The following is a 20110-nucleotide window of genomic DNA, read 5'->3' on the forward strand; positions in this document are numbered from 1 at the left end:
TAAGAATTACACCCATTTTATACACAACCCACAATTTCTAGGGGTAATGGTTATACACACTGTAGTGGGAGACCACACCACAACCAAAATGTTTGTGCCATTTGGGGTGGTTCGAATATCAAGATACTGAACCCCGAGTTATATTGAAAAAAAATGCTTGTATGTGTGTGTGAATAGGGTGAATGAGACATGTTGTATAAAGCACTTTGAATCCTCAAGAGTAGCAGAGGGCTTTATAACAGCCAATTAACTCACTAGCAAACTCATCGCCTTTGAAATGGCAGGGACCAGGTCTGTGGCCACTCGCAGTCAGCTGCCATCTTCAGAGTGATTTTGGTGCAAGTCTGCTATCAGCTTCCAGAGTCGAATTGGCAATTACATGCAGTCTGTTTGTGATAATGTGGTGATTAACTGATAAACTGCAAATCTGTTGCCTTCTAGTGGATTAATACATACACAGAAATTCACATGAACTACTTACATTCACTGTCAAGCCAGGATCTTATGAATCTGAAAAAGAAATTTAGAAGTTCCTCCATGCATAGTGACATAGTTGCTGTAGAACTGCAATTTAACTGCAAAATAGCATAGGCACTCGGTGACTGTGCTTTTATGTTGGAACACAACAATAGAACCACTTGGCAACAAGTTGAATCAAACCCCCTGATGTGTAACAGACAACTTGCCCTCAGTCATGTACTAAATCAGAGTAAATTCAACATGTTGGCAATCTGTGTGTTTATAAATTAGACAACAGTTATTTCTGGCTGAGTGATTGCATTCAGTCCAAGTCAGACTGATTGTTTAGAGACAGCCTGCCTCTCACCAGGTGACCCGTGCAATTTCCTTGCAAGTGAAAGTGGTCGCTACTACTTCCAATCGCTCTCCAACAGCAAAGTAATTAATGCAATCAGATTTTTTCCAAGTTGCAAGAAGGTTGGCATCTTATTTTCCTCAAGTGTGACTGAGCTGTTAGATAATCGATGAAAGGTGTAAATCCTAAGTGACCTACTGATGGGAAAACAGAGTAGGTGAGAGTGGCCAAAGCTGAAATAACCCAAAAGTTAACAAATGGATAAAATAATAATAATTTAGATCATTTATGTAGTTTCTATATTTTAATTTAATTTTTACCAGAATATTCAGAAAGACTTAAGATTAAGTCTTAGATGATTGTCACAAGCTTACTGCCCCCCCACACTTCCACCACCTTCCTCACACTCACACAGAGTATTAAAATTGCTCAATCACCACTGACAACTTATTCTTAGCAACCTTAAAGCACATTTTCGAAGAGGCGAATATACAGAATCAGACTACACAAATCACAATTATGTGAAATCTTCTTTATTCCACACAGGCAGCAATTCAGTACAATGAAACCCGCACTTTTCTGTATCAAATATAACTGGTGTACAAATGTACAAATATTCAGCATTTATTTTACTATACATTGCCCAGCAGAATTCCCACCAGCAGTGGACATGAAATAGTTCTCCATTAAAGGCCATGCTGAATGAAGCTTTATACAAAAGGATCACCAATTGGTGTGCTCTTCTCGCTCCCGCCTCATCAAAAATGATTTTCCAAATGTAAAATGACCTAAAAAGACTTAGGAGAGGGTTTGGAAGAACGGAAAGGCACATGTCACAGTGAGCAGCTTCACCAGAAGTGGCTTACCGATTGGCATCTGTAATAATATCCAGGATTTTTTTTTTTAAATGCACCTGTGTATCAGCTGTACGAAACTGGTAAGGATCACGATAACACAGACTTAAAAATCAAAATTTTGCACTTTTTATGATTGTCAGAGTTCGTCCTATTAAAAAATAAATAACAGAAAATGACATTTGAGTTCTACTGAGATTACAACTGTCTGCATGAAACATATATATATATATATATATATATATATATATATGAAGGCCTGATCATGACATCAGAATAAACATGCATCCTTTACACACACACGCTCAAACAAAGCACTTTGATAAACAAAATACATTCTCTGCCTGCTCTTAAAAACAAGAACAACCAGGCAGTCAGGCAGACGAGCAAGTAGACGGACAATTAAATGAATAAAAATTATATAAAAACTATACAGTATATATCTCATTTACACCCACCAAATTTTGTCCATTTCCACAGTGTCAGCTGATCCTTTCAAACCTCAGAAGTGTTTGGAATATTGTCCCCCATCTTCTGAGCATAATATCCCAGTTTTATCTCAGTGGATGGCTGGTGCTATTCCTTTGGGATTCAAGGGAAAGAATGCCCTGATTGGTACTATAGGCAAGCTTTAAAAAAAAAATAAAAAAAAAGGCACTTCTACATTTCTGCCCTTCGATTGTTTCCCTTGTCTGCATCCTCCTCCCCCTCCTCTTCTTCCTCCTCGTAATTCACGTCCTCGTTATTCTTGGCATCATTTCTGTGATCCCCGTCCATTCTTGGCCCTTCCTGGTTTTTACCTTCATCCTGGAAGCGAATTACAAGCACACAACCTGATTTAATGACCAGGAGTCGTGTAAACATCCCAAACACGATCATTTCAGAATTTTACAGTTATTGTTTGCCTCCTGTGCAGCGGTGCATGAATGAAGCTTAGATCCACTGAGCTCCTGTTGCAGAGGAGGTAAGTGGCAGAGTATGAACTATAAGTCTATCCATGTGATTTTTTTTTAATGAAGTCTTTTTTTGAATATATTAAACATTAAAGATGATAAATGATAATCGCATTAATGCTCGTCTCCAAGGTCAGAAGTTACTGTTAGTTACAGACCAGCCGACAGTGAGGAGTCAGATGTCTTTCTCAAGGATATTTCAGCTCTGTGGACGGCTGGTTTTCAAAAGGTTTCAATGTTTTGCAGACTTTATAAAGACTGAATAAATATCTCAAACCAATTCAAATACCACATAACAGGAGTATTAAGGCTTATAGACTTTGTCATATATTGACACTTCCTTATATGCCAAATTAAACCAAATGCAGGCGAACACACGACACTCTGACTGACTCGACATCCTATCTTTCTCATTTACCGTGAGTCACATGGGCCAGGGTTTACATTACAGAGACGGCACAGGGCTGCTCTGACACACTCGAGCTACACACCAGTGAATCCCTGCACAGGTGAATATATTTCTGGATGCAAACCCAGAACATTTCGCTGTGTGCACCTCGACCATTTTCCTCCAGGAAAGGTTTCAGGGTGTGATGTTACTCGTGAGGTGGAACGGAACCTGATGTGATGATGCTGGGAATAAAAATGAATTCCACATTTGTGCAGCTTAAATGGGAAATGGGAGGCCTAGGAAGTAAAGCGGATTGTGAGGTTGGTGGTTTCAGCTGCAGGGAAGACTCTGCATGAGCAGAGAGTAAACTTCAAGCGATGTGAAGAAAAATCTTTAACTCCTTGACAAGTGGAAACACCTTAGAGTATTTTTTAGTTTTAAAATAACTATCCTGTAATAATAAAGCCATTGAAATTGTTATTTAACAGACAGTGTGTCGTAATTCTTTGATCTAAGGACGATACTTTTCTGTCTTAACCAAGCAGCAGCTTTAACAGGAGTGCAGTACTTCTAAAGACCACTAGATCCTGATTTCAAGAAAAGTAAGCACTGACATCAACAAATCCCCGATTTTCTTTTTTAAAAAGAGACTGTATTTTTAGATCCATCACATTAATGTGTGGATATATAACTAAATTCCACTGCTGCCTGAGCTGAGTTGATTGGATAACCCCACAAAAAAGACTCCTTAAAGTGTTTGCCTTTTGTCTATGATGCAGAAAACCATGCATCTCAAACACAGAGAAAGAAAGGGACTCCTGACTTAGATGATGGCAGAAATAGAAATGCCCTGGGTAGTATAGTTTAGAGAAAAGGTTGCAGTTTTTAAACATTTTTTTCTTCCGACTTGATGACAGATTTTATACATGTAGGTTTAATGTCCAGGCAATAGCTGAAATTAAAGATAATCTACATAACAACTGCCAAGACGCAGTACCAAAATGGCTAGCAAGTGACTAGACTTGCTTCCAGAAGGACTTTTTCTTATTTCTCTTATTTGTGCCTCCTTGTCTCCTCGGCCCTCCTGGAAATCACGCCTACATGGATGAGGAGGGCAGAGGAGAAAGGAGCTATAATCCAGGATACACAGGTCTTTTAACCTTTATGGCAAACAGCAGGGGATGACTCTTTAAACGTTTGTCCTTTTAAATCATACGTTTCAGTTATTTAAGACGATTAAACCATGTGCATGACTACATGTCACATGTAGTAACATTACTCCATGTTCAGAATTTCATCAAAAATGGCCTAGTTAAAAAAAAAAAAAAAAAAAAAAAAGCAAGGTAGCTCATGTACTTGGCCTGTTACTTTGACTTCTTACCCCTTTTTCCTCACCGCCTCCGATATTTGATGGGAGAGGAATCAAGGAAATCTAGGAATTGATCAAAGGAGGCTTGACTGCTTTCCCACAGAACATACCTGGTCTCTGTTCTCTTCGTTATATTGATCCTCTCCCTCCTCCTCTCTCTTCTGTCCACCAGCTATGTCCTCCTGGGCCTTCAGGACAAGAAAAACCACATTTACGAATTGCAACAATGAAACTTTAGTCACGACACTGAGATGCAAATGTATTGCAGCATTATATTATACTAAACCATACATATTTATTTAGTTTTGATAGTCTTACATTCAAGTGTTTTGCACCACTCTACTATCACTCAGTACGAAAGGCATGTGTTCACATGCATGTTACCTCATCTTCCGCTTCCTCCTGGTACTGGTCATCCAGTGTGTCCTCCTGCTGGTCTGGATTTCCAGCTATCTGAATGCACACAAATCACAGAACAAGTTAAAACAGGATAGAAAGTTTACTTTTCATCATAGATCCTGCAGTTTCTCTCTCTCACTTAATATATATTTATATTAAGGTGCACCTCGCCATGCAGTCTGGCTCTATAAACCTTTTTGAAACAATGAGTCATTCTGAATGATTAACATCAGCACAAAGCTGTGCGCTGGGAGCGTCATGGCAGCTCCCAGAGGTGTAATGTGTCAGTGGCCCAGCACTTTATACTGTGTAGTGCATCTCTAGTTCTCAAACTTTCATGGCTTGCTTCAGTATGCCATTCTGAGCTCTGTATGTGTGTGTGTGCATGAATTTAGTCTGAAGCTGCCAACAAGCCCCTCCTCTTCCATTGTTGGCATTTTCAAAACCTCTAATCATCTTCCTGTTCAGCCCGTAATGTTGCTGTAATGTCAGTAGCTGCGTGTGCAGATGCTGAGATTGTGAGTATCTCACTACTGTCGCCTCCCCTGACTCACCACCAGTTCCTCCTCCACAGTCGGTTGTTTGGGGTCTTGATGCATTTGAATGTGCTGGGCCGGCGCTGCAGGCTCCTCTTCCTCTTCAGCCGCATTTTCATCTGCTTCGGCAGCGCGGTGCGGCAGCCGGGCGTCCTCGGCCTCGTCAAACTCATCCTCTCCCTGGTTGTTGGGGTCGTCCTCGGGGTTCAAGTCATCGTCTATGTCACCCTATAGCAAAATAACAAATTTAGAATAAGAGTTGTGAATATGATAAAATTTTTTACCAGTTTTATTTTGTTGGAAATAAAACTGTCAACCTGTCAGTTTCCTGTAATGTTTTATTAATTCTCTGGCTAGTATTCAGAAGATTTACCAGCTCAGTAGGTTGACAGACAAGTGCGGATAGAGAGGGAACAGATGAATATGGAAGTGAGCTGGGGTGATTAAAGAATCGATGTTCTGATGGATGGCTGAATGAGTGTATGGCGTATGATAGACCGGTGTGAATGTTAAGCAAGCGAATGAGGTGGGAGGACAGAAAGAGCCCGAGGATGTTTTAACAGATGGAGCGAGCAAGACGGCAAGACGGATAGACAGACATCCACCTGCTGATGTGGCGGCACTCTGTGATCCGTCTCTCGATTCTCCTCCGCCTCCTGCTCGTGCAACATATGAACGTCTCTCTCTGTTAACACACACACGCAACACACAAACTAAATCCACTAACATCAACCGGCTGCTTCTGTGAGCTCTAATGATAGAAGGGAATATTTGTGCAGTGAGAAATATGGAAGATGTTTTCCTGCAAATCTCACCTTCATCAACCTCAGCGTGACCGTCGTCTTCTCGAATATCATTGTCCACATTCTCGTATTCAGTCCTCTTCCTAATAACAGACAAGTGCAGTGCAAGTAAGTACAGGTACATGTTCTTCTGTAAAGCTATTTTATTAATTCATTTGGAGAAATGTAATAAGAAAATATGCCGCGGTTCAAAGTTTACTACTCGCTGTGACTGCTCTGTTTCTTTAAAACTGAGCTCACTCAGATCTTAGACCTGACCTCTCGTGTTCTTCTCTCAGGATCTGCTCCCGTCTGTCGGCCTCCCTGTGCTGCTGCCGCTCGCGTTCCTGCTCCTCCTTCAGCCTCTGCTCCCTGTCCTTCAGCACCCTCTCTCTCTCGGCCTGGAGGGCCTCCTGCCGCCTCTGGATCTGCCTGCCCTCCTCTGCCCTCTGAGCCTGCAGCCGCTGCTGCTCCTGCTGCTGCTCGTAGGCTGACTTTAGATGCTGAACCTGGGGTGGCACCTGGTGCTGCAGCTGGTCCTCCGGATGCAGATTCACAGGAGGATCCTGAGAGAGTTATAAATACAAGAGAGAGGAAATATCATGTAGAGCATAAAAAAAGTGAATTAGAGCTCATCAAACGCACTGAATTGATGCCAAGTTTAGATATAAATATAAAGCTTTGGTACAATCTTTGTGGGGGTTTTTCTCCATGTTTTCTCAATAAAGCAAAGCTAAAAAAAAAAAACACTGTATAAGCCGAGTCACTCTGAACTAACTAATACCAGTAGGAAACAGACGTCCACTTCAAGATCTGTTTAAACCCTGTTTGGATAAGATCTTTTAGTCTAAACCACTGCTGACCATCTGTGGCTGGCGTTTCCGTCGGTCCAATGCGTTCTCATCCTCTTCTTCATGTTCTGGCTCCTGCTCTTCCTCCTGCTGCTCATCCTGTAGCTGGTCTGGGTCCTCCTCCAGCTTCTGAGGCTGTCCAGCTTGGGCCATCTCCTCCTCTGCCAGTTCCCTCCTCCTCTCTGCCTCTCCCTCTCTGTCCTCGTCTTTCTCAGACACGGCGTGCTGGGTTACAGTGGAGTGGGACTGGACCTCAGAGTGGGCGTGCGCTTCATTGGCCTGGTGAGCCAACCGAGTAGAGAGCCATGAGAGAAATCTTGAGATCTTTTGATATTTACAGTAAACTTTTTGTCTTTCTCAATAAAACAGTATTATTACTTCATCCCAAAGAATCCCAGATTACCCTTGAATCAGTGTTCCAGTGAGCCTGCTGATCTTCATGTGCGTAGGACTTGGGTTCTGTGTTGGCTTGTGCATGTTGTGCCATGCTGGGCGCCTTTTGCAGGGTCTCCTTGAGCTGTTTGTATTCATTCACCTGTGCCTAAAGTGAACAAGAGAAGAGAAAGGCAAAGATTAAGAACACATTTTTACCATTTTACCATTACAAAATTAAGTAAACCTGTTTAACTACTCGCTAACAAAAATATCTAAACAGCCAATCACATGGCAGCAACTCAACAGTCCGAAAAAGAGAAAATATCCAGTGACTGACAGTTCTCTTGGCAAAACACGAGGTGACTGGAAGGCAACAGTAACTCAAACTACTCATTACAACCAAGGTATGAAGAAGAGCATCTCTGAATGTCTTCTACAGCTGCAGAAGACCACACCAGGTTTCAGTCCTGTTAGCTAAAAATAGGAAACTGAGGCTACAGTTCACACAGGCTCACCAAAACTTGACAATAGAAAACTGGAAAAACACCGTCTGGTCTCACAGGTCTTAATTAATGCTGCAACAGCTACACATTTGGGATGTAGTGGAATGGGATCTGCAGCAACTGTGTGATGCTGTCATGTCAATATGGACCAAAGTCTCTGAGGAATGTTTCCAGCACCTTGTTGAATTAATGACACAAAGCATTAAGCTGGTCCAACCCTGTACTAGCAAAGTGTACCTAATGAAGTGGCTAGTGAGTGTGTATATATTTATGCAACACAGAAGCCTAAACCTCTTCTTCCATGATAAATCATTTAGAGCTGTGGTCTCCATCTTTGCGCCGTCTTGATTCTTTTAAGAAGCAGCTGAAAACTCATTTATTCAGACTGGTTTTTAACATCATAAAGCCCAAAACTGGTTATGTTTTTATTTTCTGTATTTTTTATGCTTGTCTTTATTGTAAAGCAGTTTTTGATCTATGAAAGGTGCTATATAAATAAAAAACAAATATAGCAAAAACAACCTCCTGTACAGCCATTAATTAGCTTCCATCTTTTTTTTTTATAAAAAAAAGTGTAAAGAAATAAATTAAGCTTTCCCTGCGGTGATACAGACATTTTCTTTCAAACTGTCCATTCAGTTTTGGCCCTCATACCATTAAATCCTTTTATACGCGCATACTTTCAGAACAGGCCAGAGGGTTAAATTCTAAAAATTCTTGCTAAATTCCTCCCTCGTCCCTTTGTCTCGCTCCACTCCCTCCATTATAGCTTTCTGGCTGATTGGCTGCAGTGTGCTTTAGATGCACTGCGCTGACAGCCCTGACTAAATCAAACCCCCTGGAGTGAAGGAAAGAGCGTGTATGCATGTGTGTGTGTGTGTGTGTGTGTGTGTGTGTGTGTGTGTCTGTCCAAGCAAACGCACTGATGGAAAGCAGGCCAGGCTTTAAAACAAATTAGTAAATGCAGACAGAAAGAGAGAGAGAGGTGGGGGAATTGAGAGAAATGAAAGTGAGTATCTATCAGCAGAGCTCAGTGTATTCAGTAAACTGTTCAGGCAGTTCAGAGGTCACTCTTAAGGAGAAAGACAAGTATAGATTTGCCAAAAAACACACAACCCCCCCGCCTACGGCAACAATCAGCTGCTGTACTCAGTGACTGCAGTAAACCAGGAGGCTGAACCCTTACCTGAGCTGCAGCCAGCGCACTCTTGTGGTCTTCCAGCGTCAGTGCGAGGTGATCGTGGGCTGCCTTCAGGTCCTGATGGTGGATCTGAACAAGCAAATCCGACAAAAGTGAGCCAAGGAGCCATTCACATTTATGACAAGAAAGAAAAAATATATTTGTGCAGACATATAGGATGAAGAAAAGTAAGAAAAGTCCAGAGTCTTTCTCACCTGGGCATCCTGTAGCTGCATGTGAATGTTGTGATGGGCTTTCCTCAGTTGTTTATTTTCCTCTCTTAGGTTAACAACACTCTCTGCCACCGCAACAAATCAGAAATAAAGAGAAGAGAAAAAAAAAAAAAACATGTCAAACAACTTCTCCTGCAATAACTTTCCAATTATTACAACCAGTCATATTAACTCTTACTTTTCTGTCCTTATACTCCATATTACCAACGTTTGAATATTTTATAAAAGTACGGCAAATTAAATCAATGTTTGTTTTCACACCATTCGACTGTAAACTGTAAAATATGACAAAACCATTTTGCAGTCCAGAAATGTGAAAATAAAAGCAATTTTACATGCAGTATGTTATTAAGTCAGGAGATGGAGACAGAGTAAAAGTGAAAAAAATCACTTATACTCAAAATATGACACGCTGACGGCCCTGGATACTAGACAAAACTGCCGGAGAGCGCGAGCTTGGAATCATGCTGTCGGATCAATGGTGGGATAAAGCTGTCCACAGTCATAAACTACACCCAGGTCTCATACAGTTGTCCAAAATGTATTAATGGACCAATGTGACAGATGTCATGGCAGATGTTTTATTCCTGCTGTAACCTGCACAGGTTTTAGACTGCTCCTTCAGGAACACGTGTAAGGTTCAGGGACCTGGATGAATGTGGGCCTTTTCAATGCTATTTTTTGTGGTTCCACTTGTTCCCCTGAAGATCATTTCTCTGCAATACAAATTTTTCTCTTTTGCATCTCTGTTATAGTCGTATCCTAGGCCCCCCATCCTCATCTCTGTAGCTCAGAGACGTGATGTCATTTGTCGAGCCAGAAAAGATCAATTTTACAGTAAAAGGCAGCTATATAAACTAACGAGAATTAAAATCCAATGAAAAGTGAAGAAGGCTGAAAAACAGTAACATCCAGGAGAAATCACTCTTGTTCACCAGCACATTAAAGGGTTTGAGTTCAGGAGTACAGTGTGACTACATGGATCACCATAAAAAGCATGAAAATATGTGAACAGCAGGTCATTGCATTTGACCATATAACTGATGTTAGCACTATGGTGATAAGAAGGCCCAAACCACGCCCTGCTAATATGGAAATCGAATTTATAAAAGTTCTTTCTTTATCATTCTGTGCAGTTAATGATATCATACAGACTCTGATGTTAATGACTTTGGTAAATACTGAAAAAAGTTCGTCCACCCCGCTGCGGCATTAGCTCATCAGTTCATCATCCGGACGAGCTAATAATAAAAGCTAACTTTCTTACACTCATATTTACATCATTTCATTCAGTGTTTGTTTGCAGAAACCTGGCACAAGTCATTACCTTTGAGCTGGGAGACTTCTATCTCTTTGGCCTCCTGAAGTTTATCGTAGCGCTCCTTGTGTTCATCCAGCAGCCGGCTGTGATCCTTGCCCTGGACTTGGTGCTGCTCGTGCAGATCATAATACTGCCTCTTCAGGTCCTCGTGCTGATTCTGAAGGAAAGCTCTTGTTATTATAGTCTCCCACAAACATAACATCAAAAACTACAAAAAAGGGACAAAGGCCAGGAAGAATTTGTCTGTCTGGATAAGAGGAAGAAAGGTTAAATATGAGGATGTCTGTGTTAAAAGGAAGAAGAAAACCAGAGGATAAGTGAGTTTATCTATGTGTGTTTTGGGCTTCTGACCTTTAACATCTGATGTTGGACTTGTAAGGAGTTGTATTTGCTGTTTGATTCTTGCTGTTAGAGGATTTAAAAAAAAAAAAAAAGAGAGAGAGAGAGAGAGAGAGAGAGAGAGATAATTGTTTGCACACAAGTTCTGCACAGATATCTCACAAGCAGACAAAATAAAGAAGCCAATAAGTGATGCATTTACTAACAAATAAAATAGTAACAATGTAATGTACAAAAGATACCTTCTCCTTGTTCAATGATTGCTGTGCTTCGAGCTTATAAACCAGATAATCTGAAAAAGACAAAAACGACAGAAAAGAAGCTAATTGAAACCAAATTTACACTTTAGATAACAATTTAAATAGATGCACTATTTTGCAGAAACTTTTTCTTAAATTTAAACTCAATAATTATGTTGTCTTAAAAACTGACTCTACTGCAGTCTAACATTTACTTTAGCACAAACTCCTCAATACGGTCAAATTCTTTAAGTCAAGACTGAGTGTACATGCTACTTTTCTCACCTTCTTTGGCCTTTTTGTGCTCCAACCTCTCCTTCTGAAGACTCTTCTCCAACCTGGAGCGATGCTCATACACCACTACAGAAAACATGGAGGGGATGAATTAAGGGAAGGATTAGTGAGTGCTTTGACATCTATCTGGACCAGTTAACCAAACAGAAAGCTCCAATACCAACACTTGGACTGCAAAAACAACCTCAACATTAGTGAAGTGAAGATCCTTTTGGCAATTTTCTTAGCAAACTAGCTTGACGTAGATAGCTACAGTCTACATCAAGAAATATTCAAAGCATGGAGAAGTAGGTCAGTGCAGGAGCGAAGTATTCTGGGTAAAATTTGACTACATACACACCGTCATTCTATTGCTGCTAAGTATGCAGATATACTGAGCATACATTTGCAAATAGAAGTTTACATACATTCATGAGCACGAATGTCTGATAATTTTGGTCTTTCAGTGATTTCTTTGAACTGTTCTTTTCCCAGGGTGGTACACAGCACATATCTTTAACTACTTATGGACAAATATATACACACATCCCCACTAATGTCATTTAGCAAGTAGAACCGTAACCAGATATACTTGGTAGCCATCAACAAGCTTCTGGCTTAATTCTGGCTGGATATTTGACAACTCATTTTGGGGCTTTTAAGTGTAGTCAACAAATAACAATGAGGTTGGGGCTTTGGGAAGGCCATTGTAGAAACTTTATCCCTTACAAAACCAGTTTTGATGCATGTTTGGGATGATTGTCCTGTTGGAACATGATATTCCATCCAAATTTAAACTTCCTAGCTGTTGATCTGAGGTGAAGTTGAAGAATTTAGATGTTGTCAAACTTCCTCATTATCCCATCCACTTTCTGCAAAATACCATTACCACAAGCAGCAAAGCAGCCCCACAGCATAATGCTACCACCACCATGCTTGAAAGCTGATACAGCATTCCTAGGTCTTTGTCTTGTCTCATCATAAAACTTTTCTCAGCAGCTACTTCTTCTTTATTTCTTCCCATACTCTCAGTCTATGGCGATTTGGCAATTTCTAGTTCATGGCAGGCTTGAGCCTTGCTGGTTCCTGGGTTGTTTCTACAATACAATTTTAGATCTTCAGTGAGTTTGGACTTTCCTATTGTTCTGAATATTGGTCAATCCAATAAGGTGTCAAACAAATCCGTTCTATGCTGCAGAGAGAAATTACCAGTAGTCAATTATGATCACTACTGAGGAGTTAGCGCTTGACCATGGCAAATATACTGTAGAACTGTCAGCACTTTGAGTATATGTATATATTTAAGACAGTATGTATAATTTTGACACTGTGTGGACTAGAGAAAATCCTAAATGAAGACACACTTGGTTTTTTTTTGTTCAAGGAAATTATTAAAAGTCCCAAATTACCATGCCATTCATGTCCTTGATAAGTGTATTTAAACTCCTGACCTCAGCTGTATTTGTTAAAAGAATATGAAAAGAATAGTCCTATAAAAGTCTTATCCTCTTCATGCTCTAAAAGCTTGAGTGCCTGTTTAGATTCACTTCTAATCTCTCCAGCTATCCTCTAAACTCTCTCCCTATTCCTCCCCATTTCATGATCCTCATCTTTTCTAAATCAGAGAAACAAAAAGCAACCCGACTGTGAACAAAGCAGCATAAGTGGTCCCCGATCACTGTTAGCAGTGCAACATACTGAGAAATGTCAGGTTTATTTCTTGCGAGTCAGCTTTGGTCAGTTCTTGAGGCAACTCGTGAAGGCATTTTCTAACTTGGACACATGACAACAATATCTCCATATGCACTTTATGCCATTAACCTCAGTTTATTTATTCACTAAATGCATTACATCTATTTAACACATTTCAGTAGGAAGCTACTGACAGCGTCTCACGTTGGAATCTGACTGTGCCGCTATTAATTTGTTCTGGTCTTCAGGCAGCCTGCGATTTAACTGTTAAAACAAGAACTCTGAACATTAAATCTTCACTTATTCCTTTCCACTGGGGGCTGGGCAGTGAAACTGATGATGTGGCTATTCTTCCCTCTGAGTGCCACCTCAACAGATTCCAAGATAACTGTTCGCTACATCTATATTTAGTTTTAATATCATGAGGGCAGCAAAAGGAAAGAAGGATAGGGGTAAAAGAAGAAGGGACAGGAAATTAACAAAAGAGTGAAACGAAGCTCAAAGAAACTGGAAAGCTGATCCTAACAGACCAGTGCTAGTGTAAATAAATCTACCTAACTATCAAGAGGACAAAAAACCTGCTTCTATCATATGAAAAGCCAATGTAATGACAACAAAAGTCACCCGTACAGTTCAGCTCACCACTTTTTTACTCTCAATGTTGCTTTAAAGTGGTTATATCCACTTTTTTCATTATGCGTTGTAAGAACATTTTTTATGGCACTGGTGTATAAAAAGAAAATACCTTTTATGATTCTGTACAGTGTGCTCATTTGATTCCATTTAGATAAACAGTTCCTGCTGCACCACTTGCTGTTTTTTTCTTGGTTTTTTTGCATGGAGAAGTTAAAGTAATCCCATCTGTTTCCCAACAGACTCTCTGGTCTTTCCTTATCGGATTTTAGAATACAATAAGTTTAAGTTGTGACTCGCATGTTATAATGCTGCTGGGATCCGTTCTGAATAAGTAGCATATAACGCTTAATGGCAGTAAAGCAGAAGTGAACAAACTTTCCGGAAGTTTCTTTCATCAAAGCCTGATCAGGTGGTTGTCTAAAACCTCACCAGATCGGATTTTATTTTGGTCCTCTGAGGCGTTGAACCTCCTCAGCAGTGCCAAAGATGAGGCTATGTTTTTCTTAGATGAGCTCAGCTAGGCTACACTCTCACTGAGGGCCAACTGGGCTGGGCTAGAGCGCCAAACAACTGGAGTCTAAAGCTTAATTTATAGCACTGTACTGATTCCCTGTAGAGCCCAGCCCATAATGGGTGATGTTGTGGTTTGCATTTATACTTGGTTTCCCATCACGAGAGAAACTAAATTGTTTGTGGTCAACTCAGAGCTAATAGATCTCAAACAATTGCTAATTGTACTGAAACACGGTACAGAGAAAAGATTTCAAAACAGACTGACTACACGTAGTGTCAGGGGCATGAAAAGTGCCTTACATCTACAGAATATTATGTACTGTAATAGAAGAGTGATCGAGCAATGTGCAGATAAATTTACATTTAAAGAAGCAATGAGTATCATATAGGCCTGAACCTTAGCCACCTAAAAACAAATAGTGCTGTAGGTCCAGAATAAAAACACAAAAAAACAATTTCAGCTGTCAAAAGTCAAAGACCAAATGTCATAAAAGCATACAAGGAAAGCAAAGAACTTCTTTGTATAATATGACTTCTGTCTTCTCTGCCACGGGGGGAAGCTAAAGAATAAGCAACAGCACGAATAAAAACCAGAGCAGGCCACATAACTGGCTGTTCCACATTTTTTAATACTCTAAGTGGTTGTAGCTCACAGTTACAACATGTAGAGGTGAGCCTGCAAAGCTCTGCTTAGCATCTACAGACTCCACTGCTATCGTGGGCCCTTCACTTAGCATGTACATATATACATGCAACAGGCTTAGAGCAAAGAGAGGGCAGCTACAGGAGGAGGGCTAGGAGGGCCAATAACGCAAACATACAAAGAGCTGCTGGTGTGTGCTACAAGTGTGAAATGGCCACAGACTGTTGACTCTTTTGTTGTTAGCTGTCTCCATGCTACATTAGCTCTGCTGTTGGCAGTGTTGGCGGCACGTGGCGTAGTAAACGGAGAACAACTCAGAACTGAATTCACCGACCTCACAGTTCAGGCCACTGTCACGGATACAGCTTTTTGACTTACGATCAATCCGATATCTGATCCAAACATCAGATCTGGGCATCTCTTTGAGAGTGAACATCTCCCCTCAAACCACACTGTGTTTCATCGGTCTGAGTGCAGATAAGAACAAGGGAGCCTTCTATGGTGGTGACATTTATTGGCCTACTGGTTTAGATGTGGCGAGGATAAGATCAGTTAGATTTGGCTCAGGGTGTTGAAAAGGAAATGTGGGCCAGGAATTTTTTTTCTGTGGCGTTTTTGTTGGTTCACATTCCTACTTCCATTGTGTACACATACACACTTTCACACATACACCAAACACAACAGACCAATTAGGTTTCAGAGTGAAGTTCAGTACAGATGCATGTCCCAAGAATCCAAAAAGTGTTGATTGAATATTTTATGTGTGCTGGAACTAACTGTCTTCTACTGAGTTTTGCACACTTCAAGACTAATGTCTTTGACAGGTAACCTATTTTACAAGTCACTCTTTGTTACAATCAGGTCAGGCCTTACAGGGGCAGGAACTCAGAAAGACTGTGAGACACATGACCTGATCCAGGAAGTGATATTAGGTCAAAGAAACATGGCATGTTTGCGTATTTACTCCCCACAAGATTTTTTTTTTCATCACTAGATAACAAGTTTGTTTTTTGAGTCTACAGGTAACATTGAAAGGATGTAAAATATGTTGATAGGTACAGTTCACATTAATGTTCTTGAGCTACTTGTAAACAGAGTAAATAGTGTACACAGTATATACAGGCCCTCAATCAGCTGCAAATTTACAACATCAAAAGCCAAAGAGCTAAATATTGCATTAGCCTGCCTGAAGTCCAGACATGTCACCCATTGTCACTATCAAGGCCTCAAACTGTAGATGTTAAGCAAGAATGTTGAAACATTTTGGTTTCAAAACTGCAGCTTCTCAGCTCCCATAAGCTCACCATATGTTGTTAAAAGACGACGTGTTGCGACAAACACGCAATTTCTCGAAACGTGTCAGACCATCGAAGCTCGCGCTCATCAAAATGAGCATCAAAACAAACATTAAATTTTAAATCTTAAATATTTCATGAGCTCCCATATGCACTGCTCTAAATTAAATACAGGATGTAAGTGATTAGTAAATAACTGCTCTCTGTTTCTACTGACGCTTTTACACGCTATCCCAACTTTTTTGGAAATAGGGCCGGGTGTTAAATCACAGTGACACATTTGTCAGCGCGCACGCATAACCACAAAGTGCCCGTTAAAGACTTAAAGTGCTTTAAATGACTGATGACTGCCAGCCTGTGGCTGCAGTGGATAACAGGGAATCAATGTGCCTGGCTCGCTACCCTCACATCGCCCCCACCCCTCAAGCTATAACCAACCTCTAAATATAGGGCCAGAAAAACAGCAATCCGTAGTCAGCTGTGGCTGTCAAGTGACTTTGTGATTGGCTGAACGATGCACTGTTTCACAATGATAGTTATGGGTGTGGCGCACAAGCAGGAGAGAGCTGAGCTACAGGAAGTTGAAATCTACATAATGTAGCACTCAGGAGTATGCTGGTACACTGCAGGACCCTGTTATGGATGACCTCACTGGATGTGATGTAACCTGTTGCCTGAGTTTTTTTCTCAACGATGAACTTTTAGCCTAGGCCTTGTAAATATACCTTGTTAAAAAACTTTTAGTGGATTCCTCATACAGCGCCCCATACTGTCATGACACTACAGAAGAATTATCAAGGTCTGTACCTGTAAACAGTCTCCTGTTGCACTCACAAATTGATTTGCCAGTAGTGCAAGGCTTTATTGGCACAAATCCAGCAATTACTTGGAAACACCTTAAGCATAAAAAATAGCAGTAAAAGCTTCAATGTGTGGTCCTGAAAATCAGTAGATATGGACTATATCTGCTTTCCGGTAAATAGAGACACACGATTACGTTCACATTAAAAGAACTTCATTGCATCTTAATCTACTAGCAGCAGAAGGTTTTTATTAAAAGGCCCAACTTCAGGAACTTCACCCCACTTTCACAACATTTTAACAATCTTGTTCGGCAGTACCCTGAGTGCTTCCTCCATATAAGCGTGCGTGAACATGCTGCTGTGCTGACAGGATGTGAGGTTTCGGGCCTTGCCATTATGCCATGAGTTTAAAATTAGCCGATGGGCAAAGAGCCCGCTCCTACATGGCTTTTCAGAACAAGGTTTGTTTGCGCCCACATCAGGAAGCCAAGAAGTGTGTCAGGCTTTCAGCTCAGACTCAAGACCTGACAATGTAATCCAGCCTTTAATCCAACAATAAACAAGTAAGCCATTTTCACCTATTACCCACCAGTTTGCCATACCGTGAAGCTGCCCTAAATCTTTCACCGGTCAGGTCTATAAGACTGCATGCATTTGAATATGGTCCAGGGGGTGTTTTGTCTTCAAGGTAAAGAGAACTGCTTTGTGTTAAGTTTTGATGCTTTCGCTGACATAAGAAGATCCCTTTAGTCATTCTTCAGTTCAGGTCTGTGGAAATACATCCACGCCCCTGTAATACTGGTATAACCAGAAACAGAGTGACGATATACTGTGACTATCTAGATATAATAGGTATACTGTATCTGGTATCAAGATAGGGAAACTCCCAGTCCTCCATAAGTTTTTGGGCACTTTTGTTAATATGGGTGCTCTTTACTCAAATGCATCAGAAACATTCTGATGATCAAATGATCAGGAATGACAAGAAAATGTATGGATTGCTGTCAAGTAAGCTAACAAACTGTGCTGATGAGTGCATTGTCTTAAAGGCCACGTTTATAGCAGGAACTATAAACGTGTATCTCGTTACAGTGTTTAGATGTTCCGGCAATCTGTGGGAAATTACTCCTTATTGCTCATGAACGTACAAGTTTAAGGCAAAATCTAATCTGATGTGATCCTCTGGAATAACTGGGGCACAATTGGGAATTTTCTCCAACGTAATGCTTTTTAGTTTCAGCGATTACCTGAAAGTCTTTACAGAGTCAAGGATGCCAGCATGGCAACAACATCCTGCATGTACTATGGTGGCTAAACATTAAAGAAAAACAAAGAAAAAAAACAAAGACAAAATGATTTTTCTGCCAGCTCTAAGACTTCTAGGAATACAGCTAAGATACAGTGACTACAACCAGGGCTTGTGTTGTAATAGCCTCTAGTAGCCAGTTGGCCACAGCTGCAGGAAGTGACGGGGCTCATTTCACTTTGACTGCACCTCTGGAAAAACAAATGAACTCTTGTTAAAGGCAAATATGCTTTTAAAAATTTTTTTAAAAGGCAAATATGCTCATCTCATGACAAGGTCAGGGGCCATCACCAGTTTATTGGCAGTTTGCAGCTTTACTGAAGTACAATTACTCTAATCCAGCTAGGTCAGATGTGGCAGGAAAGTTAGGATGTTTGTGGGAAATCTGCCTCTTTTCAGTTTACAACTGTGGTTTTCATGGGGTCTCAGCTAATGAGTGCCGTTATTACTGATTAATGTAGTGATTAGTTTGTCTATAGGATGCTTAAAAGACACCGAAAATGCGTTTATCATTAACTACATCTCAGATTGTTCGAATGCTCAGTTTTGCTGTGTGCCAAAGATTAAAATTTTTAATTGACTATTAACATTACCAGTAAAGCACACAGTCTTTACATTAAAGCCAGGAATGCTGAAGAGGGAACTTTTTTTTAAATTAAAAAACCTTAAAAACGGAGTCTATACAAACATTTTGGAACTCAGTCTGGTTTTTAAGGTGCTAAATGAACGCCGAACTTAAGTTTGTTAAGTAAAGTCTCATATCAAGTCCTCCAATTTGTTTTAAAAGATGTAAGGGTGTTTCAGCATGTTCAACAATGACAATGCAGTTTTATCCACGGAGTCTGGCGTGACACGCAACTCAGCCTCGCTCGTATCAGCTGTAGACAAACATTCGATCACCTCTCCGCCCGTGTTTACCTTGGAGCTGTGCCGACAGCGACTCTTGGTGTTGCTGATACTTCAGTGCCATCGCCTCCGTCCTCTTGAGCTGTTTGTGCATCTCGTACGACATCATGCCCCCGTACATCACCCCGCAGACCACGGTGACCAGAAGGAGACATTGGAAGATCCTCCGCTGCCTCCGGGAGCACACCCCGTTTCCCATGTTGGACCCGCACCCCTCCCCGCCTTCTATGCGCGAAAGCCCCGTCTCTGCCGCTGGAAAGTTCCGACTCAACTTTTTTTCCCCTCCCGGTGAGAACTGAGGAAACCTCCCCCTCCCCTCACTCCCCGAGCATTTCCACGCAGAAAACACAAGCTACGTGCTAATACTCGCTTTCGGGCACATTATTATCTTTTTTAGCAGAGCTGCATCTAAATCGCGACCCTCTCCCCCCTCTGCAACTTCAAAGTAGCCGCTCAGATTTTCGCCTAACTTACAGCCAAACTCTGGCTCTGCCTTCTTTTTAGCTCTAAAAGCAACAAAATAAATAAGACGGGCGAGTCCTGCGTGGGTCTCTCTCCCTCTCTTGCAGAGTTTCCGACGTGACTCGGGCAAGCTTACAAAGAAGTTAAAAGTTGGGTCCACGACGAGGCCTCCATAACACCTTTAACTTCAGTTACGTGTCAGCCGAGCGGCTCCCTGCCATCCAACTGCAGCGCTATAGGAAGTCCCTCCTCCGAAATAATGGTAAAGTTCCCTGTTCCCGCCCCATAACTGCTGCTTTTATTATATTGGTCGCCAGAGAGCTCACTCAAAAAAGCAACGAGGAATGTGAAGGAGGAAAGATAGGACTCCCCCCCACAAAAAAAATAATAAAAAAAATGTAGCGTTTTATGAGGCTCAAAGTTAACTTTGAGTCTATAAAAC

The 20110-nt window shown here is 41.0% G+C and overlaps 1 protein-coding gene across 1 annotated transcript; it reads right to left on the reverse strand.

The window, feature by feature from the left end:
* Positions 1-1348: 1348 nt before the first annotated feature.
* golim4a (golgi integral membrane protein 4a) lies at positions 1349-19883 on the reverse strand. Its single transcript, XM_063493074.1, has 16 exons — positions 19219-19883; positions 11425-11499; positions 11143-11192; positions 10913-10966; positions 10568-10718; positions 9223-9305; positions 9014-9097; positions 7353-7490; positions 6962-7228; positions 6378-6664; positions 6132-6202; positions 5922-6001; positions 5335-5544; positions 4766-4834; positions 4492-4569; positions 1349-2475 (listed from the first exon to the last, which is right to left on the reverse strand). The coding sequence occupies exons 1-16, from the start codon at positions 19403-19405 to the stop codon at positions 2329-2331; spliced, it is 2031 nt and encodes a 676-aa protein (XP_063349144.1). The 5' UTR covers positions 19406-19883; the 3' UTR covers positions 1349-2328.
* Between the last annotated feature and the right edge of the window lie 227 nt (positions 19884-20110).

Source organism: Pelmatolapia mariae, linkage group LG14 (assembly GCF_036321145.2).
Source record: "Pelmatolapia mariae isolate MD_Pm_ZW linkage group LG14, Pm_UMD_F_2, whole genome shotgun sequence".
Lineage (NCBI taxonomy): Eukaryota > Metazoa > Chordata > Actinopteri > Cichliformes > Cichlidae > Pelmatolapia > Pelmatolapia mariae.

What these genes read in the sequence shown, in the direction of transcription:
- golim4a (XM_063493074.1), bottom strand. Translation starts at nt 19,405, where the DNA reads ATGGGAAACGGGGTGTGCTCCCGGAGGCAGCGGAGGATCTTCCAATGT. An exon ending in GCTGTCGGCACAGCTCCAAG is followed by an intron (nt 11,500 to 19,218) that starts GTAAACACGGGC and finishes TGTTTTCTGTAG; the next exon opens with TGGTGTATGAGCATCGCTCC. An exon ending in GCACAAAAAGGCCAAAGAAG is followed by an intron (nt 11,193 to 11,424) that starts GTGAGAAAAGTA and finishes TGTCTTTTTCAG; the next exon opens with ATTATCTGGTTTATAAGCTC.